The sequence below is a fragment of the Zophobas morio genome, unplaced genomic scaffold (genome assembly GCF_036711695.1).
Source record: "Zophobas morio isolate AGI-343-1 ecotype UQ-CSIRO unplaced genomic scaffold, CSIRO_AGI_Zmor_V1 ptg000029l, whole genome shotgun sequence".
Taxonomy (NCBI): Eukaryota; Metazoa; Arthropoda; class Insecta; order Coleoptera; family Tenebrionidae; genus Zophobas; species Zophobas morio.
In genome coordinates this window covers 4,791,210-4,812,150 of record NW_026972134.1, presented here as the reverse complement: position 1 = coordinate 4,812,150, position 20,941 = coordinate 4,791,210, and the positions used below count along the sequence as shown (strand labels likewise).

Sequence of the window (20,941 nt, the reverse complement as noted above, 5' to 3'; positions counted from 1 at the left end):
CATACGACAATAATAATTAATCTAGCATTTGCAGAGATTATCTGTCGCATATAAAAATCGACACAGACGGCAGATGACAAACGGCAGATAGACAGAGAGACAGACGGAAACGGGGATCTGTTGCCGCATATTCTAGAGGTTCAGAAAACATAAAACTAGCAATTTGGCGGATGGACCCTATTACATACTCTTCTACTCTCAAAAACCAAAAAAAAAATCAAAAGACGAACAGCATGTTTTTCTTTAGTTTTGAGTAAAATGTTTTATAAACATTGATACAAACATTTTATGAAATGACGTTATCAAATTCAATCACGAGACCAAGCTTAATGTCACAAGAGAAGTATGTCACAATATGTATAACTTGTAAGCGACATTTACTTAACATAAATGAAATTAAAGATAAATTTAATCAGCATTGTAAGTACAATCTACTAAAATTGGCAACAACCCGATAGATGGCGATTACGAAGACAGACAGACGCAAATCGGACATCGATAATCTAAAAGGTGGGTAGTGTCAAGAGGACATAAAATTTCCAACACGACTTTATTATTTCGAGTTTTAATCTAATAATGTATATAGTTTTCCAGATTCTCTAATTAATAAGGCAAACCCACAATTGTAGTATATCTTTTCTTTGATTTATGACGGTGACTGGGCGCAAAAAGGGATCATTATTTCCCATTATTGGGTGGTTTAGTGGGGCCATATAACCTTAGAGAATCTGGAATACTATACATACTTTAACATTGACTGTGCATTAGTGCAACCAGTTATTAGAGCATAGTTAGTAAAAGAACAATTTATTTGATTAGGATATTTACTGTTTCAAAATTGAACGAATCGTAAAAATTATTACTCCATTATTATTGTTGAAAAAAAAGCAACTTTAATAATTACTATTTTTAGTTCTTTTCATTCAGTTTCGGAGAGAACGGCCAGTTTAACATTCATGATCCTTAATGTAATAAAGCAATCCCACGTCCAATTTTTATTAGATTAGATGTCATAAACAACAAAAGACGATAAAACGTAACATTAATTTTAATGCTGGCACATGACTTTAAATCGTTTGTTTTGAAAAAGTACATTACTTGAGCAATTGTAACACAAAACATATGACTTGATAAAGAAGAATGTTGTAATGCTATAAATTAAAAAATATATGCAGATATTTTTAACCACGGAGTCAAAAATGCAGATATATTTATTTGTATATATGTTTATGGATATATATTTTTTTTCCCTTAGTACAGAAATTATATTACTATTCCAGTTTGTTCGCACTTCCCGCACGCAACATATTCGCTCAATTAAGAATGCAGTTAATAAACCCCATCACTCGTTCATTACTTAATAAAAAGTTATGTAGTACATGAATCAGTCAATATTCCTACTGATTAGCGCATATTACAACCAACTACTTAAACAAAAAATACTCGAATTACAATCAACAATCACGATAAAGCGAGATAAAGCAAGTATGCAAACAAATTCGTGAGTTTTCGTCCAAACACGAAAATATTTTTAAAATTAATATATACGTCACGAGCTGATAATCAACAATTAATAGTTTCTACAAATAAACTAGGGTCAGAGTGGTGATGATAGAATAAACACGTTCAATCACAGTCAATTTATCCAGCGCAGAACGAACACCATTTCGATGAACTCGTAAACACGAACATGTGGAGGCTCAGAAATGCATTTCGAACTAAAAATTTTCCAAAATTACCTCAAACCGCGTACTACGCCACCGAAAGCGGCCTTCCCAACCAGGCGGATGTCGTAGTCATTGGTAAGTTTTTCAAATTTGCTTTATTTTTATTTTTTGGAAGTGTTGTGTGTGCAGTTTCGAAATTAACATTATTATTGATAAACAACCCAAACAACGGACAAAATACATGTCAAAATACGTTTGGTAACAAGCTGATGTAAGTAATTATAATTTTAATTTTACAAATCTTAATATTGGCTACTGGAAAAAATGCACACTTTTTTTATTCACTTATACTCAATATGGTTTAACTTTTTTTTTTAATTTTTGACAACAGGTGGCGGCGTTGCCGGTTGCAGCCTTCTGTACCACTTGTGTAAAAGGGGTATCAATGCCGTTTTACTCGAAAAAGACAAAATCACTAGTGGTACCACATGGCATACTAGCGCCCTTTGCTGGAGGCTGAGGCCTGGTGACGTCGATGTGAGACTTTTGGAATCTACGAGGAAGCTTCTTATGAGTTTGGAGCAGGAAACGGGGCTCAATACCGGGTGGATTAATAACGGAGGACTCTTTATTGCTAAATCAGAGGTAACAAAGAGTTGTATTATTTCAGAAATCGAATAGGAAGTATTATACGAGCAATTAGGAAGTGTTCAGTTGTTGACAAATCGTAATTTAAATGCCGGTCGCTCGTGATCTTTGGAATTTAAATGTCAAGAGTGTTTCGGTGCGAGTTTGTTGTCTTGTTTGTTTTGTCAATGTCAAGCGATAAAAGTATTTTGTTTACGTTTCCAGTGTATTATATAGTACTTACAGAATCACTCTGTAGTGACTAAAGCATTTTAAATGCAATATGTTCAAACGAAGGTCTAGTTATATTTTTATCCACATATAATGTAGCAGGAAGACAATAAATTGACATTTACATTTTCTTGTTGCATATTTTATTACATATAATTACATACTATTATACTGAACATAAAAAAGCTTCCGACTGTTTGTAGTGGCCTAAGGAAAGTAGTTTCGTTTAGAAAATCATTTTGTTAATTTCTAACAAGTAGTGTTATCATATCTATGCAAGAGTTACTAGTTTGGTATCGAAATTCAACGAAACAAATATTTCGTCTATTGAACTTTAAAAGTAATCTTCATCAGGGTCATGTATTTTTAAACAAATACTGTTATCACACGGCATTTTGGGATTACGTGCAGATGTAAAAATAAGCAGAGTATGAAAAGGCATCACTAAAAACTATAACGATTAGATAAATATTGATATAAAATCAACACAAGTGATGCTTCATTAAAATATAGTAACAAGCACTAACAATTGATAAGGTTCATTTTCGATTATAACTACGAAGCATATAGGTAGGTATAGGGAGCGATGAAATTTGCTTTTAAAAATTTATTTAAAAATTGAATATATTTCAAAATTCAAGTTCAAAATAATGATTTTTTTCTGTAAAATTACACATTTCTACGTATACCTATAGAAATGACAGAATCGTAAATTTTTTGAATGGGTTATTTTAAGATAATTTACAAAACTGATTTTTTTTGTTATTTTAGATGTGTAAAAATATGTGAGGCTGCTGTACAAAGAAACGTATCGCACAATTGTTCTAATTTTTAATACAGGTTGTATATGAAAAATTGTTTTATCAACAGAACTTCCCTCGCTCCTGAAGTACAAGTCCAACTCTTCTTTGAAAAATTATAAAATTAGATTTTGCGATGTTTGTACAGTTGTAACATTACTGCATATTCATATTTTCGGGAAAATACGGTCAGCTATTTTTGATTTGGTCAATAAAATAATGCCTCCTCCATTCTTTTTTTTGAGTCACCCTGTAGACGTAATTCTAAAAATTACGAATGCATTGATAAATCAGAAGTATAAATTCATAATATTTTGCATATTTTAGACAGGATTTATTCAGCAAAGTTTGAGATAACGTCATCAATTTTTTGGGAGGGTGTAAACGCATAAATTTTGATTGACGACATCAGGCTTAACCTTAAAACCTTTGCAAGGTTTCAGATCATTCGGTTTTGCAGTTTCAAAATTAAATTCCAAAATGTTGTTATACGACTTTGATTTTTTTCCAAAAATCTGGATGTCTAGGATAAAAACTTCCCATAGATTCATAAAGCACAAGTGTAAAAAATTAAATACGATTTACCATTGTATTTTGGAGATGATGTCATGCCGTTGTTGGTTGGGATGCTTAGCCATATGGTGTCTTGACAACAATCGGTCTTAATTTTATAACTTTTCGAAGAATTTGTGTTTGTTCACCTGTACATCGGGTATCAGGGGCGAGAGAAGTTAAAATGAGGATAATTTCCACCGCAAGGCATATATACTTACCATTAAATCTAGTTTGTTTATCTTCAAGTTTATTGCCGAAATCTATTTTTTTTGACTTCTGTTAAAATGTGAACAAAATTACATAAATTTTAGAAGTAGCGAAACATGTTTTCTGTTTCAAAATAACATATTTTATAAAACATCCCTGCACATGTTTCGGTACCTTCATTATGCAGATCATGATCATCGGATATGAATTTTTGTAGGAACAGTTATTTTCTACATTAGTTGAGTTATCACGAATGATGTACTATACCGAATATTTCATCATTTAGGATTTGCTGAACCAGTTAGGTAACAGCTAAATACTTCACGTTATTCTTTTGGTAAACATACATTATTTTTAAACAGCTGAAACCCATTTTTTCAAAATTAGAATGCGTTTTTGGAAGATGATGCAATTTTATGATTAATTAGATAACCAGCCTTAAAACTCAAGGATATTTAATAAAGTGCTTTGTTTATTATGCATTTCTTCATGTTTTTTTATCTCACTTCGACTTCGACCTAAGTTACAAAGTGATAAAAAATCAGAAATTTGTTTATCTGTTGTGAAAATGTGCCTTTTTATATCCATATCTCTTCTTTTTTTCCTTTTTTATATATATCTACATATATTTTCTTTAAATTAGTTGTATCACGATAATTTCATTTTTAGTTATAAGTACTTTATGTAGTTGCATTTTCTTTATCCTTCTTTACGAATATATTCATTTGATATTGACTTATGTAAAACTGTAATCTATACAGATTTTAACATTAATAAAATCATTATTGTTATTATATATTTTGAAGATATTCCTTTTACAGACAAAATAAAAAAAAATTAAACCATTGCTGTAATTTTTATTTCTAAATTTTTAATTTCAAGTGTTGTAAGAAATGAATCATTATTTGTCACTGATTATGTAGTCTGTATCGTTTATTAGATATACTTTGCCCACGAGACAAACATGTGATTAAAAAAAATTAAAGCAGGTTTTTTGTCATTACCATCAACTAAGACATTGGTTTTAGTATGATTTAATTAAGATCATCTGCAATAGATAAGGTTATCATGATTATCTATTATCTAATTTACCTACTTAATTTAAGTGCACAGTTTATAACTATTATCCAAATTTTGAATTGAGGACGATTTTTTGCTAAAGTTTCTGCATATATGTATATTGATTTCATTTATTTCACAATAAACTACATGTTTTAATTTAACTGTAATATTAAATTTTTGTTCTTTTTTCATATCCGTTATTAGAATTCATTAGTTTGCTATAACTGTGCAGTAGGGGCGATAATCAATTCCGCTCCAAGGTCATATTTCGTTGCAGTGGTACCTGGGGTGCCCTATCCCCCGATCAATTGATAAGAACAGTGATTGCAAAGTTTGCATAATTTTAACTGTCCCTTTTAAGTTTAAAGTCCATGCAAATAGATGCTTAAGTGAAACTAAATAGTACAGAAAGCAGACGTAGTAACTAAAGAAGTTAGATAACGGCAGAATTTCATATCGCAAAAAATTTTGCAATATAATCAAAAATTGCATTATCATTAATGACAATTTGCAGCTAAATTCTGCACAATCTGCAAAATTTAGTCACCATGTGAACACTAATATCTATTGCTTACTGGATTTTCTAATCCAAAATGAATTGAATGTGTTCCCGCTTATATAATAACAACCACATAGATATTTACCGGATCGGAGTTAATGCCATATCTTAAGACCAATCGCTACGTTTTATGAGTGGAATTTTTGGTCTGTTTTCAGAATGTAATATCTTCGTTTTTAACAGATCTATGGTTTTGAAATTTTTTTGAATATGTATATGTTGTCCATAACTTTCTTTATACATTTAACGCAGGGGCAATTTTGTTAAAAACAGTTTGTGACACTGTTTTCAGCTTACAAAATTCCAGAAATCATATCAGATAAGTATATCGTCGATTTTTTTTTGTTAGAAACGATACACAGTAAAAAAAAGCTTGTGTCATAGAAGTTGCTAACTTTTATTTTTACTATATCTGAGTCCCAACAAATAAAGCCAAAAATAGACCTAGTACGATTTCTAAAGTTTTGCAAGTTGAAAACAATGGTGACAACCCCGTTCCAAAATTTCCGTAAATATCTGAAATATTGATTTTTTAAAACACGTAAATACGTGAAGCAAAAATTTCAACAAAACTTAAAAAATATATGATAATAAATTGTTAAAAAAAACTGCCCTCACAGTAATGTAGTGAAAGTTGTGGACAAGTTACACCTAAAATTTCATAACCATAGTGTGTTAATATTGGAGAATATATTGACAACACCATAAGAGCCAAACGTAGCGACTCCTCTTAATGAGCGAAGATGTCCGCAGACCAGAGATACGGTGCCGGATTAGTCAACGCCCTGCATTATACAGTTACAGTTTATTTTTATACACAGTTTTACATATAATCACAAATATGTGAATATTAATATTCAAATAAAACAATTTTTTATCGACTAAGAACAAAGATTCAATTAATGTTTCTATAAACTAGGTATTTGTTGTAACATACAAATTGTTACTTAGAATTTACAAAAAAAAAAAATGATAAAAACTCCACTCACTATGCAGCTGATTTTTGTTATGTTTCAAGGTCATCTTATAAAGATAATCAAAAGCAATTGAAAAAGTGTCAAACTGATTGATAGAGATTTTATCTGACTTATTACGTTTTAATAAATGTAAAAATTCTGAAGTTGAGTTTTCCTACAGTTTTAACGTTTTCAGGGTATCTATACTATTTTCAGCGATTACAAAAGATGTACCTACATGTACAACTAAATTTCGTATCGTTTCAGCGACGCATTGAAGAATACAAACGTCTTCACACATTCGGACACTTTTTCAATATCGAAAGCCACGTAATATCTCCTAATGAAGCCGCAAAATTATCTCCAATACTCGATCCGAAGAAATTTAAGGCCGCTTTATATTCACCAGGAGATGGTTACACTGACCCTTCAATGTACTGTGCTGCATTAATAAAAGGCGCTACTACTAGAGGGGGCCAGGTACTGTGCCTACATTCAGAGACACATAAAACAAATTTATAAATTTCAGGTTATAGAAAACTGCCCGGTAAGCAATATTCTCGTAGATTCATCTACCGAAGTAAGGAAAGTGCAAGGAGTCGAAACAGCAAAAGGCACCATCAAGACAAGTTGCGTAGTTAACGCCGCCGGTGTCTGGTCAAAAAATATAGCTCAACTTGTTGGTTTGGAGATCCCCCTCGTGGCCATGAAACACGCGTATATAATAACCGATAACATACCGGAAGTAAAACATTCGCCAAATATTCGAGATCATGATGGATCGATATATATGAGAATGCAGGGAGAAAGCATATATCTGGGAGGGTACGAAACCAACCCAGAAATCATCAAAGACATGCCTACAGATTTTCAATTCAGTCTGTTCGATTTGGACAAGAGCATCTTCGAAGTACACGTAAAGAATGCTGCTGATATAGCTCCTGTATTTGAACATGTCCCCATCAAATCTGATATTTGTGGGGCCGAATCGTTCACCCCTGACCATAAACCCCTCATGGGTGAAGACCCCAAGCTTGCAGGTCCAGCCTACTACTCATTTGTCGCTTTTAGAAACTAATGTATTTTTCCAGGTTTCTTCTATTCGTGTGGTTATAATAGTCTAGGTATGAACCTAAGCGGCGGCTGTGCTGAACAATTAGCCATTTGGATCTCACAAGGTCGGCCAGAATTACCCATGTTTACATATGATATAAGAAGATTCACGCCCAACCAAAGATCGAATAGGGCTTGGGTAACCGAAACTAGTCAAGAATGTTATGCTAAAAATTATAGTATTGTTTTTCCACACGATCAACCTCTAGCTGGAAGAAACCACAAAATTGATCCTTTCCATGAGGTGAGAGGTCCGTTGATTGTTATCGAAGTAGCTACTTGCACATTTTAAGAAGTAATCTTGTTTTCATGTTTGTGGGGTTAAAGTCTTTAATAGATAAAGAAGAATCTAAATAAAATTGCAAAGTTTTTATCGAAGGTCGTATGATTGGGATGTCATTAGATAACACTTTGGTATAACTTGTTAGAAACAAGCTGGATTTGTTGATCTTATTTTTAGTTACGAAGTTATGCATTTTTTGTTTTTTTACAGTAAGGAAAATTTCTTCTCATAACGGCCCAAATAATCCGTCTGGTAATTTCTTAAATTTTTACTTTAGTTGGCAATGACTCTTACATTAGCCGTTCCAACTGCACTACTGACGTACGCGTTATGGCCAACTAGTACAGAAATTTAAAAAATCACTTGACATTAATTGCTTGCGGAAATTTAAATAGTTAAAATTATGAACACATTAATTTTTGCGTTCTAACTTTTTACCATATTGATAAAAGTATTTTTTTTTCAAATTTTGCTAATATCAAAGCTGACTTAAGGATGGATAAAAACCTATATTCTTACATCTTGTTCTGAAACTTGATCACAATTTGCTTTGAAGTACACATTTTACATTTTAATCACTGAAAAATCTATTAATGTGCAGTATTTCAGCTAATAATACATTTCTATGTAGGCTTTAGTAGCGAGCGGAGCCGTCATGGAGGAAGCCCAAGGCTGGGAAAGACCTGGCTACTTCATCAAAGACCGAACGGCCCCTGTACGAGGCTATGACTGGTACGGCTACTACGATCATGTAGACAATCCCGATAAACGGTACGAGCAAGAACTGGAGGGCGAATATACTTTCGGATTCTCAAAACATCATGATCTGGTTTGTACAGTACCTCTTCGATGAATACGTTTAATATTGCTTTCCTTTATACAGATCGGAGAAGAGGCCAATGCAGCTCGAAATAATGTAGCGGTTTTCGATCTTTCTTACTTCACAAAGATGTACTTAACAGGTCCTGATGCTGAAGAAGCAGCTGATTGGTTGTTCACCGCAGATACCGACAAGGAACCTGGACGCGTGGTATACACTTGCGCTTTGAACAGCAAAGGAGGTGTCGAAACTGACGTTACGGTAACACCGTTGGAAGAAGGTGTAGGAACACTTGTTGGACCAATTTTGAAGGTAACAATTTACAAATGTAGAGAATTTTTTTAACTGTGATGTCTTTAGGGCAAAGGATACTATATCGTCGCAGGTGGGGCCTCAGGGTACCAGACAGTGTCTCATTTCCGGAAAGAATTGAATAAGAAGAGGTTCAAGGCTGTTATAAGCGATATTACAGACAAGCTAGGTGTGTTGTCGATTCAGGGACCAAAAAGGTAGTGGAATCTTTCAATGTACAATCAGCCTTATTGTGTAAAAATTGTCTTATTGTAGTCGAGAACTTTTGCAATCCATCACCGAAACCCCAATCACAGACGAGAAATTCCCTCCAAGCATGTCGCACATTATCCACGTGAACGGACACGTGTGTCGCGCCATGAGAATAAGTTTCATTGGAGAACTAGGTTACGAATTGCACATTCCTTATGCTGCTTGTGTCCCTGTATACAACAAAGTAATGGATGCGGGAAGAGGTTTCGATTTGAGACATGCCGGATTCAGAGCTTTGTATTCTTTGAGTCTCGAGAAAGGGTACCACTTGTGGAACTACGATCTTAGAATTGACGACAATCCAGTCGAGGGCAACTTACAGGCGTTTTGTCGTAAGGATGGTCAATACTTGGGGAAACAACACGTGGAGAAGTTAAAGCAACACGGTGTGAAGAAACGAAGGGTTTTCTTCACGTTAGAAGACCATGTGGCGGTGTACGGTTTAGAAACTATTTGGAGGGATGATGCCATTGTGGGATATTTAAGAAGAGGTGATTATGGATATCATTTAGATTGCAGCATTGGTGTCGGATACGTGGAACATCCCACTGGGCAAATACTTACTGATGAGTTTTTGAAGACCGGCAATTATGAGATAGAAGTTTTGAATAAGAGGTATCCGGCGACTTTGTATTTGAGGAGTCCTTTTGATCCTAAAGGGCAGAGGTTGTTGGGACAATACGAACAGCAGTTCGAAGAGCAAGCGCATTTTGAAGACTGATGTGTTCATACTTTTTGTTGATATTTTATAAGAGAAACGAATAAAAATTTATTTTCTTTATTTATTGCTTTACTGAATAAGAAGGTAAGCAATGCTTGAGCTGAACGATAAAAATTCAAAAGCTTAAGCATATACGAAAGATTGGTATTGTATCTTTAATTTTATTTGTCGATAGACAATTGAAGGAAGTATTGCAACTGAAATATTTTTTATAAGTTGTCCTGCCCAAATTGTTTTTTAACGCGGCCGAGCATTTGCACACTAACAAAATTATTTATTTTAATTTTAATAATGCTATTGAAATATAAAATCACAAACATGATTAATGAGAAATGATTAAATACCTACATATGTACGAGGCAAAAGCATAAAATAAAACATAGGGGTAACCTTATACCGCCTGTCTGGAAAATGGCGGATTAACTCTTCAGTATGTTATACACGAGGGTTTCGGGAGTCCCAAAAAAATAATAAAAAAATTCTTTATGATGTACATTACGAAAAAAACGTAATTTGACAAAAGTAAAATTGGCAACACTGCACACCCTTAATGCGTGAATACGTCCAGCTTACTTTCGGGTTTCTTAGTAACGATGGTGACTTAAATCCACCTTCGCTTTATATCAAGCAAACATTGTTGTCAAATGGAATTTTATCAAATTATTACAAAAACAACACAGCCATATCTTTGTGCAATCTAACTGAAATGGTAATTAAACATGGTCATGGGCGAGAAAAATATTAACTAAAAGTTTTATTACTAGTTATGGTGATAATGAATGAGCTGTTTAGTTGTTAAACGTAGCAAAAGAACCAATTTTAAAATCATTATAACTCCACCAAAATGTGAGAAGGATTCTTTTTACTATTTTTCCCAGACTCACCAGTTGATTGTTAAGAGCGTAGCGGAGAGTTAATCCGCCATTTTCCAGACACCCGGTATAACTAAAACGTGCATAAATATGATAAAAGCGTTTTTTTTTTCAGCAGTTGCTTTCCAGTATACAAAAATAACTTACGAAACCCAATAAAACTAATTAAAAAATCCAATACATAAATACATAAACCTGATGCAATCAAAAACCTGAGACTAAATTTATCAGTCACTAAATATATGTGATACCTCTTAATTAAATTAAATTTTAATAATAAAACCTCGAAAACAACAACAATAGAAAACACCAGAAACTGGGACGCCAACAACAATTGTAAATATGTAGTTTTGTATAAATAAGTTAGGTTGTTTTGAATAAATCAGTATTAAGCTTTATTGTTAAAGTTAAGTGTGGAGTGAGTGAGTGAATCTCGCGATTATTTCTGCTCCGCTTTCTTTTGAATTTCGATGGTGTTATAAGACGATAAATTTTTATATAAACACATCATAGTATTCCGTAAGTTTTGCTTTTTATTGTGATATAACTCATTGTTAGACAGGCAAAGCTGAAGTGTTTAAATTAATGCAATTTGTGACCACTTATGCTATTTTACGCTATCTTTTAAGTGGCCTGAACACTTTTTACAAGTAGTTAGAATCTTTTTTGCGTCTGCGTACTTTATTAATTTTTATTCAACTCAATATTAAATATTGTCGGATTGTTGCAATTCCTATAAGGCAGAGGTGTGATTTTAGCACCTTATTTGCATATCCACTCACTATATATATTTTTTTTTCTTTCTCATTACTAAAATGACTGTTCTATGTAAAATCTGTAATGGAGCAGTAACTCCTACTGTACCTGCAATTAAATGTAGCTCGTGTGCTATTTACTTCCATATTAAATGTATAGGTATTGATAAAGCCCATTTTGATATAATTAAATCTTTAAATGGAGTCTCCTGGAAATGTGATAACTGTCGCTCATTAAATAATACCATCGAGGCAGGACAGTGCAATTGTTGTAAATTACTTCCAAATTTAGTTGAAACTATTAACAAACTTAGTGAAACCGTTAATACATTGCAGCAGCAACTCCTTAATTTTCATTCTGATAGATCCAACGAAGAAACCATCATTCAGGAGGTTAATGAAAGGCATAAACGGGCTAAAAACATAATTATTTTTGGCAGTGCCGAAAAGGCTGATGTGTCGATTGACGAGCAAATTGAACAAGATCGCTTATTCATTCATCAGATCCTTGAACAACTAAATTTACCAGTTCAACCTAATGAATTGAATGTCCATAGAATCGGTAGACGCAATCTTGTAAATCTACGTCTAAGGCCTATCAGAATTACGCTTAAATCCGAATCCGACGCTCATATGATTGTCAGAAAATTTCAAAATCTACGCAATATAGATCTCTACAAAAATATTTCAATGAATTATGACAAAACGCCCAAGCAGATTGCGTATTATAAATCTGTGAAGCAAGAATTGACAGATAGAATTAGTCGTGGTGAAGCAAATTTAAAAATTAAATATATTAATGGCACACCAAAAATAGTGACTTTAAACTAGCTTGCTCACTCAGTTATGATGGTAAATTCTTACAGTGCTATTATCAGAATGTTAGAGGTTTATATTCTAAATCTGTTGAATTTTTTAATTCTGTATCATCCAATTATTTTGATTTTATAGCTGTTTCTGAAACTTGGTTAAAGCCAGATATTTGACAATCAACTTTTCCCACATAATTTTGTTGTACATCGTAATGATCGTAATTTAGCTGAACTTGGTTTGTCCAAAGGTGGTGGTGTACTTTTAGCAGTCAGTAATCAATATAACTCTACGAAGTTAGATCTTTCGTCCCTTACAAGCTTGGTTCCTATTGTAGATATTGTAGGTGTTAAAATCACCGGTAAATTTAGTCAAAAATTACTAATCTTTGTTTTATATCTACCACCATCAATTACTCTAGCAGAATTTGAGTTATTTTTTGAAACATTCATAAATCTAGATTTTATACAGAATGAAAAATTAATAATTCTGGGCGACTTTAATACGCCTGATTTTATCCTTAATCTTAAAACTAATTCAAACTTAGTGTTAAATAATTTTAAAGAATTCTATAATATTTCACAGCACAATAATATAAGTAATAGTATGGGTCGGCTTCTAGACTTGGTTTTTTCTAACTTGCAGTGTAGTGTCACAAAATCTGAAGATCCGGTTGTAAAAGAAGATTCTCTTCACCCAGCGCTTATTGTTGAATTCTCCTTAACTGATAAAATGTTTAAAGAATTTTGTATGAACTCACAGTCTAAATCTTTCAACTTCAAAAAAGCGAACTATCCATTAATGTATGATCTACTCTCGAAAATTGATTGGTCTTTTCTTGATGATATATCTGATGTCAATACTGCTTGCGAATTACTTTATAAAACGATTTATGAAATTTTTGAGTGTACTATCCCCAAATTTCTTTTCAAAAGTTATCATCATAAATATTATCCTCCTTGGTTTAACACTGAAATCCTAAATTGTATTCGTAATAAATCTTTAGCTCATCACAAGTACATATAGCATAAATCTACACATTATTACAATATTTTTAAATACTATCGATCTCAACTAAAAAGAATGATTAAGAATGCATAAAAAAATTATATGTCAAATATCGAGGATAAACTGCATATAGATCCAAAAAAATTTTGGGAGTATATTAACAACAAAAAAGGCCATTTGAGAATCCCCGGCTTAATGAAATAAGTATAATAATGAAAAACTCGACACTCCGAATACAATTGTTGAAGGTTTCGCAAATTATTTTAATGGAGTCTACAAAAATTCTAATTCCAACACAACTGCCAACAACTATGAAATCAATCCATCGCTACTAGTGAATATCAATAATATTTCACAAAAAGAAATTTTATCTGCTTTAAAAAGTTGTAAAAATTCGCTTACAATGGGACCTGATGGCATTCCATGTTTTCTGTTACGAGACTGTGCGCATATTTTTGTACATCCTTGCTTCCGGTTATTTCATAAAATATCAAATTCTTCCACGTTCCCAAATATCTGGAAAAGAGCAACCATCTGTCCAGTATGCAGAAAAGGAGATGTAGCAGAAATAAAGAATTATAGACCTATTTCTCTTCTCTGCAATTTTTCCAAAGTTTTTGAATCTATAATTTATAAACATATCTATTCCTCAATTAAAATGTTTTTGTCGCCTCACCAACATGGATTTATGGAGAAACGTTCCACAATTTCAAACTTAGCCTGCTTTACACAATTTACGTCCAAAGCAATTGATAATCGTCAGCAAGTAGATACTATTTATTTTGACTTTCAGAAAGCGTTTGATCAAATTGATCACTTTATACTACTCGACAAATTAAAAAGATTTGGTTTCTCAGAAGGTCTTTTAAAACTTTTTGAATCATACTTATTTAATCGTGAACAATATGTTAAATATCGCAATTACAAATCGAATATTATTAAGCCCGCCTCTGGTGTTCCACAAGGTTCTAACCTCGGCCCCTTGCTTTTCCTACTTTTTATAAATGATCTTGGAGATGTAATTTCATGTCAGAAATTATTTTTTGCAGACGACCTTAAATTGTTTTTAAAAATTACCTCAACATTGGACTGCCAACAGTTACAACAAAATATATGCTCAGTATGCGACTGGGCTTCCAAAAATAGATTGTCGTTAAACAAAGATAAATGCTTTGCTATGACCTACTCTAGAAAAAAAGAGAACATCATTTTTCCCTATCGAATTGAAAACAGTTTAATAAATAGAACTGAAAGGATTAAAGATCTAGGTATACTCTTTGATACTAAACTTCGGTTTATAGAGCACATTCATGAGATGGTATCCAAAAGTTTTAGAACGTAGGGATTTATCTACAGAAATTGCCGAGATTTTACTTATACACGAACCTTGTGTTCTCTATTCTTTTCTCTGGTGCGATCACAACTTGAATACGGAGCTTTAATTTGGTTCCCAATATATCAGATTCACATTCAACATATTGAACACGTCCAACGTGTTTTTTTTAAATTTCTATGTTTTCTACTTGATGGTACTTACCCAGCAAGAGGCTATGACCATTCTGCATTACTCTCAAGATTTGATTTTTTACCTCTCCACTTAAGGAGAATTATAATAATAATAAAATTTTTAATACATCTCATAAATAATAAAATAGACTGTCCGTTACTTTTAGAACAACTCAATTTTTTAATTCCAAGGATTAATACTAGACAAATTAACATATTCTATTGTGAATCAAGCAGAACCAACGTATTAGTAAGATCGCCTATTCCATTAATGTGCGAAATATTCAATGATATTGCCGTCTATTGTGACATTTATAGTGACTGTATTAAGTTCATTACTAATTGTATTAAAAACCATTTCTGTTAAATAGGTTTATTTTTAGTTTTTTATTTTTTTTTCTCTTTTTTAGGGTTTTTTGGTTTGTAATCAATATTATAATTATTTTGTTATCTTTATGTATTCACTCTCACTCTATTAATCAATTATTTGTCAATATTTCCTGTAACTGGGTGTAAATACCGTTTGAAATAAAGATTTATTTATTTATTTATTTATTTTTTTTTTTTATTGTCTTTTTACTCACTCTCCACAGTTCTACCCCAGAATTGTTCATATTGAAGGGTAATAAACTCAAAGTAATAATTATTTTCTGCAAAGGGATCTGATAAAATAGATCCGGTTCGGGACTCGCCAAGAGCTCACTTAAAATTCATATTTACAGTGATCATTGTTCTGAATTAGAATCTGTTTATCAAAGATTTCCAAATTGCGACTATATAATTGCGGGTGATTTTAATCTTCCCTTTCTTACTTGGGACAGGAATAAAATTACTAATCATTTGGTTGGTTCTTCTAAAGGATTACTATGACGTTTTAATTTCTACTTATTCTTTTTTAAATCTGGATCAGGTTAACACTATCCCTAATAATCGTAACGTTTTCTTTGATCTTATATTTTCAAATATTACTAACTTACAAGTTAACGCCGCCGTTGATTCAATCTTTGACAACAGTCTCCATCACATTTCGTATTCGTGAGCACTTCCTAATTTTTGTGTTTCCGTTCTGTCTTCCGAAACTGAAATATTTGACTTCGCTAATGGGAATTATCATCTACTTAATACTTAATGATTATCTGGCTTCTGTGGATTGGGAAAGTTGTTTTGTCGGTCTGGATGTGGATGATAAAGTTTCAGTTTTTTATGGTATTCTCTTCTATGAGATCAATAGATATATTCCAATAAAAACTGTTAAATTGAATGGTTCATCATATCCTAGATGGTTCAATATAGATTCGTAAGAAAAGAGCAGCTCATTTCGTAAATCGGGCACGATTGAGGATTACCTTTATTTTAGATCGTCGAGGGATCACTGCAAAGAACTTAATACAGATCTCTATAAGTCATATTTGACTAAAGTTAACAATAGTTTGTCGAGGAACCCTCAATACTTTTGGAAATTTATTAAGGATAAAAATAAATGCGATGGTATTCTAGAGGAAATGGTTTTTAATCAAGAACGTGCAAAAGGTGGAAATGCAATTTCCAACTTATTCGCTCAGTTTTTTTCTTCTGTATATGAAAGGACAATCGGAATTTCAACCTTAATTTTGTTCCGGATATGGAAGTAAATGATCATGGTTTAAAGGTGTCTATTGCTGAGGTGTTTGAGCATCTTTCCAAAATAAAATCCTCCTCCAATTATGGTCCAGATGGGATTCCAAGCATTCTCATAAAAAACTGTGTCTTCACAATTTCTCTTCCATTGATTTTGTTATTTCAGTCGTCTCTAAATGAATGTAAATTTCCTAAAGTTTAGAAATACAGTTATATTATCCCTATCTTTAAAACTGGTGAACCGAATAGAACTGATAATTACAGAGGAGTGTGTTATTGCAAAAATTTTTGACTTCATAGTGTCTAAACAATTGCAGTGTATGTCGTCCTGCATAATTTCTGAAAAACAACATGGTTTCGTTAAAAATAGATCAACTCTGTCGAACTTAATAGAATACTATTCTTTTCATAATGATGCTTTTGCCCATAAACTCCAAGTTGATGCTGTGTATACCGATTTCTCTAAAGCGTTCGATAAAGTAAATCATAACTTGCTACTTTTTAAGTTATCCAAATACGGTTTTAATAACAACACTATAAAGTGGTTAGCGTCATTCTTAAGACTTTAAGTAATAGACAGCAACAGGCGAGAATTGGGAATCACTTATCTATTCCCTTTTCTGTAACCCCCACGAGGTTCACATTGTGGTCCTATTTTGTTCCTATTTTGTTCTTGTTATTTATTAATGACATAACATCTTGCTTTCACAATTCGAATTTTTTATTATATGCTAACGATTTGAAGCTATTTAAATTTGTTCAATCTATGAGTGACGCAATGGAATTGCAAGTTGACCTTAATAGATTACATGCATGGTCTTCGAGCTATTTACTACCTCTAAATCTCAAAAAGTGTTACGCATCGGAGACCACCGACAAAAAATATAGCACGTAGCACGAGAGCGAAGATAAATTCATGTATGACTTGAAGGTAGACTTACACAAACACAACATGTAAATGTTTCTAAGTTGGAAGTCAGCTAATTTTTCTAAGTTCAGCTTTCTTCAAAATTCAGCAGAAATTCGGGCAGCGATTCGCCTTGGAGAAAAATTGTATATCACACCGATAGGACAACCGAAGGCATCTCGAGACTTGACTGAATTTAGCTTCAGGTGCTTCCGCTTTGATGGGGATTCTAGCCCATTTATTTTATCTCAGGCGACAGTTTAATGGTGTGAGCTGCCCCATTAATGCCACCTTGTGCTTGATTTATCACTAAGATGTACTTATTAATATTATTATTATTATTATTAATGTAGCGCCCTACAGAAAAATTCCAAAAACGGGCGGCAAACCGATCAGATATAAAAACCCAACTACTAAAATCTAAAGAACCTTTAAATACACCTGTCTTAAACTCTTAACAATTTGTTTCCAATTATCGTAAAATATATCAACTCTACTGCTAATTCCGTAGCAATTGTGCATTGGCGATTTCAACCCTACATGTGTCCTATATACTGGTAATTGAAATGTATATTTATGTCTCGTCTCAAGTCTTGGCACAACAAAATTAATTTTCTGTAGAATGTCAGAACTGGAGATTTTACCATGTATAAGTTTATAAATAAAAGAGACGCTGTGCACTAATTTTTCTGATTTTAAAAATGTACTTGCGATTTAGACCGTATTTGGAGCTTCATTAAGGATTACGAAAATCTTTCGAATTTACATGAGTTCTCGTCGGTTCGTAAAGTGCTCTAATTTATGGTACTTTTGTGGTGTGTCATATTTTTTCGTTGCACCAGCTCGACTCGTCGTGAAGTGTTTTTTGTCTCTGTTTTTTCTGAAGATTTATGTGTCTGGATTTCGCCTGCTAATGTTTTAGCTGGAATACCGATTTTGATGAATTTAAGTAAGATTTGCGATTTTTATGGATGTGGTATTCTGAACATGTTGTGCGCAGTATCTGACACACGTAGTGATATTTGATAATAATTTGCGAATTTTAATCTTACGTTTGGGGGTTTAATGAATGTGATTCCTCGTTTGGTTGGTACTATATGTAATTTGAACATGTGTGTAAGTAATTAATGGTTGCTAATTATTTTGCAAATTTCATTCGGAAATATTTAATGTTTGAGATGTTGTAACTGCTGTATATATTTATGGAAGTTGTCAATTGTCAAAATTGAACAAATTTTGTTGCTTTAAAATTTCATAGGTTTATGAACTTTTTCCTAAGATTTTCTTAGGAATCAACAGGTGATTTACCCAATTACAGACCAACAAATAACCGAAAGCAAATGGTAAGAAGTAGAATAACTAATCAGCAGCTACAAATTACTGTGAATCCCAAAAAGGAAAAGTTTAAAGCTACTCCAAATCCCAATGCAGATTTTCAGATTAGGTAGGTCAAAATATACGTGTAATCAATAATCATAGAAGATCAGTTAATTCAGATAATAAATTAACTTACGAAGTAATGTGAAAGCCTACTAAATTTGGGAATAATTAAAGAATTTAAGAGCCCTCAGTGATGTTGAAAAAAGATCTTATTATGTGTTCTATTACCGATCCTACACATAGTGGACATAGGAGAGAATTTGGCGATATCAGTTCTCGAGCAAGTTATGTAGAAAATTTCAGAGTGGCGAGATACTAGACTTCGAGGACGTGCATTAAATGATAATCTGGCTAGCATTAAATGACAGTCAACACTGTTATTTATCATTTTAACTAGGAACAACACAAAGAATTTTTTACAAGTTTCCGTAAAACTGGAGAAAGTGAAGCGATTCAAAAGCTCAGATTGAGGAAAACCAATAGGTGGGTAAAAACCATTCTCTCGGTAAAACAAATATTTAAGAAACCTTCGTATGACACGTTCCAGATGCATTAAATGAATGTTATGGTGAGGACACCAAATAATGCAAGCATAGTAAAGTTTGCTGCCAATTAATGAATTAAAAAGTCGAATGATAGTGTCACAGTGTTGAAAATCTCTAGAGTTCCTTATGATGAAACCCAAAGTTTTCATGCAGTCTGCCACAACTTTGTTAATATGATAAGCAAATGTGAGCCTACTATCAAAAACAACCCCAAGATCCAAAACGGTCTGAGGCCTGGCTAAGGCTACCCCATTAAGGACATATTCAAAGTGAATATTATATTGCTTTAAAGAAAATGACATTACACAACATTTATCTTGATTTAACAAAAGCCTGTTCAAATTGCACCATACCACAATCCTATTCAAATTATGTTGTAACTTAAGGCAGTCATCAGTTGAACTTATTCTATTGTATATCTTGATGTCATCTGCATATAAAAAAAATTCAACATCTAATTCATTCGAGATATCCTTGATGAACAATAAAAAAAGAAGCGGACCAAGTACAGAAACTTGTGGTACTCCCGATAAACATCAGAATCATATCCACAGCAATGGACATATTGTTTTCTGTCACCTAAGTACGACCCAAAAAAGCTAATTAATTGCATATTCAAGCCCAAAGCATAAAGTTTATCAATTAATATACCATGATCTAGTTTGTCAAAATTCTTTGAAAAATCAAGATATATTACATCGGTCTGTAGTCCACAATCGATAGAGTCTGCGATAAACCGTGTCACACAAAGAAGATTTGTAACTGTAGAGCGGCCACTCATAAAGCCATGTTGATGCTCTGTAATTGAAGCGGCTACTTGAAAATACAGTTGTTTATAAATTAAAGATTCAAAGATTTTTGCAAAATTATTAAGAATTGAGACAGGTGAATAGTTTTCAACAGCAGTTCGAATTTTGCCTTTATGAACAGGAATGATTTTGGAAAGTTTATACATATATATATGTATGTATATTTAATTCGATGCGGTCTGCGATTCCGTCCAAATTCAACCATTTTTTGAGATGGGTAGGATTTATGACAAGTTGAAACACACAAAAACTCAAAGTTGGGAGATGAATTTTTGCAAAAAATTGTAATGATTATTATTAAAACAAAAGAAAGAACGGTTACACGTTGTGTTATAAAATGTGGAATTATCAAAAAAATAACAAGATGAATGGAACAAAAGATTATCTAATGTATCCTGTGATATTTTCCAAAATTATTATCGTTTCCTGTTTTTAACAATGAAATATCAAAAAGGCAACTTAACAGTACATATATCTATCTTATTTATAAGCGTATACGTGCAGGAATGCTTATCTTCTTATCTGCATCCTATTTTTTGGATGGTCTTATAAATAGCCACTCAATAT

General features: G+C 32.6%; 1 protein-coding gene across 1 annotated transcript; it reads left to right on the top strand.

Annotated features, from left to right (window-relative positions):
* Positions 1-1,571: 1,571 nt before the first annotated feature.
* LOC135137396 (sarcosine dehydrogenase, mitochondrial) lies at positions 1,572-10,225 on the top strand. The gene is made up of 9 exons (XM_064067026.1): positions 1,572-1,802; positions 2,059-2,312; positions 6,932-7,144; positions 7,194-7,704; positions 7,756-8,021; positions 8,692-8,889; positions 8,944-9,192; positions 9,241-9,389; positions 9,448-10,225. Exons 1-9 carry the CDS (start codon positions 1,691-1,693, stop codon positions 10,163-10,165), a joined length of 2,670 nt encoding a protein of 889 aa, XP_063923096.1. The 5' UTR covers positions 1,572-1,690; the 3' UTR covers positions 10,166-10,225.
* Positions 10,226-20,941: the final 10,716 nt, after the last annotated feature.

Bases quoted from the DNA above. Each gene is read 5' to 3' on its own strand.
- LOC135137396 (XM_064067026.1), top strand. From the start codon at position 1,691: ATGTGGAGGCTCAGAAATGCATTTCGAACTAAAAATTTTCCAAAATTA. The intron at 1,803-2,058 runs GTAAGTTTTTCA...TTTTGACAACAG, and splicing joins GGCGGATGTCGTAGTCATTG to GTGGCGGCGTTGCCGGTTGC. The intron at 9,390-9,447 runs GTAGTGGAATCT...GTCTTATTGTAG, and splicing joins TCGATTCAGGGACCAAAAAG to TCGAGAACTTTTGCAATCCA.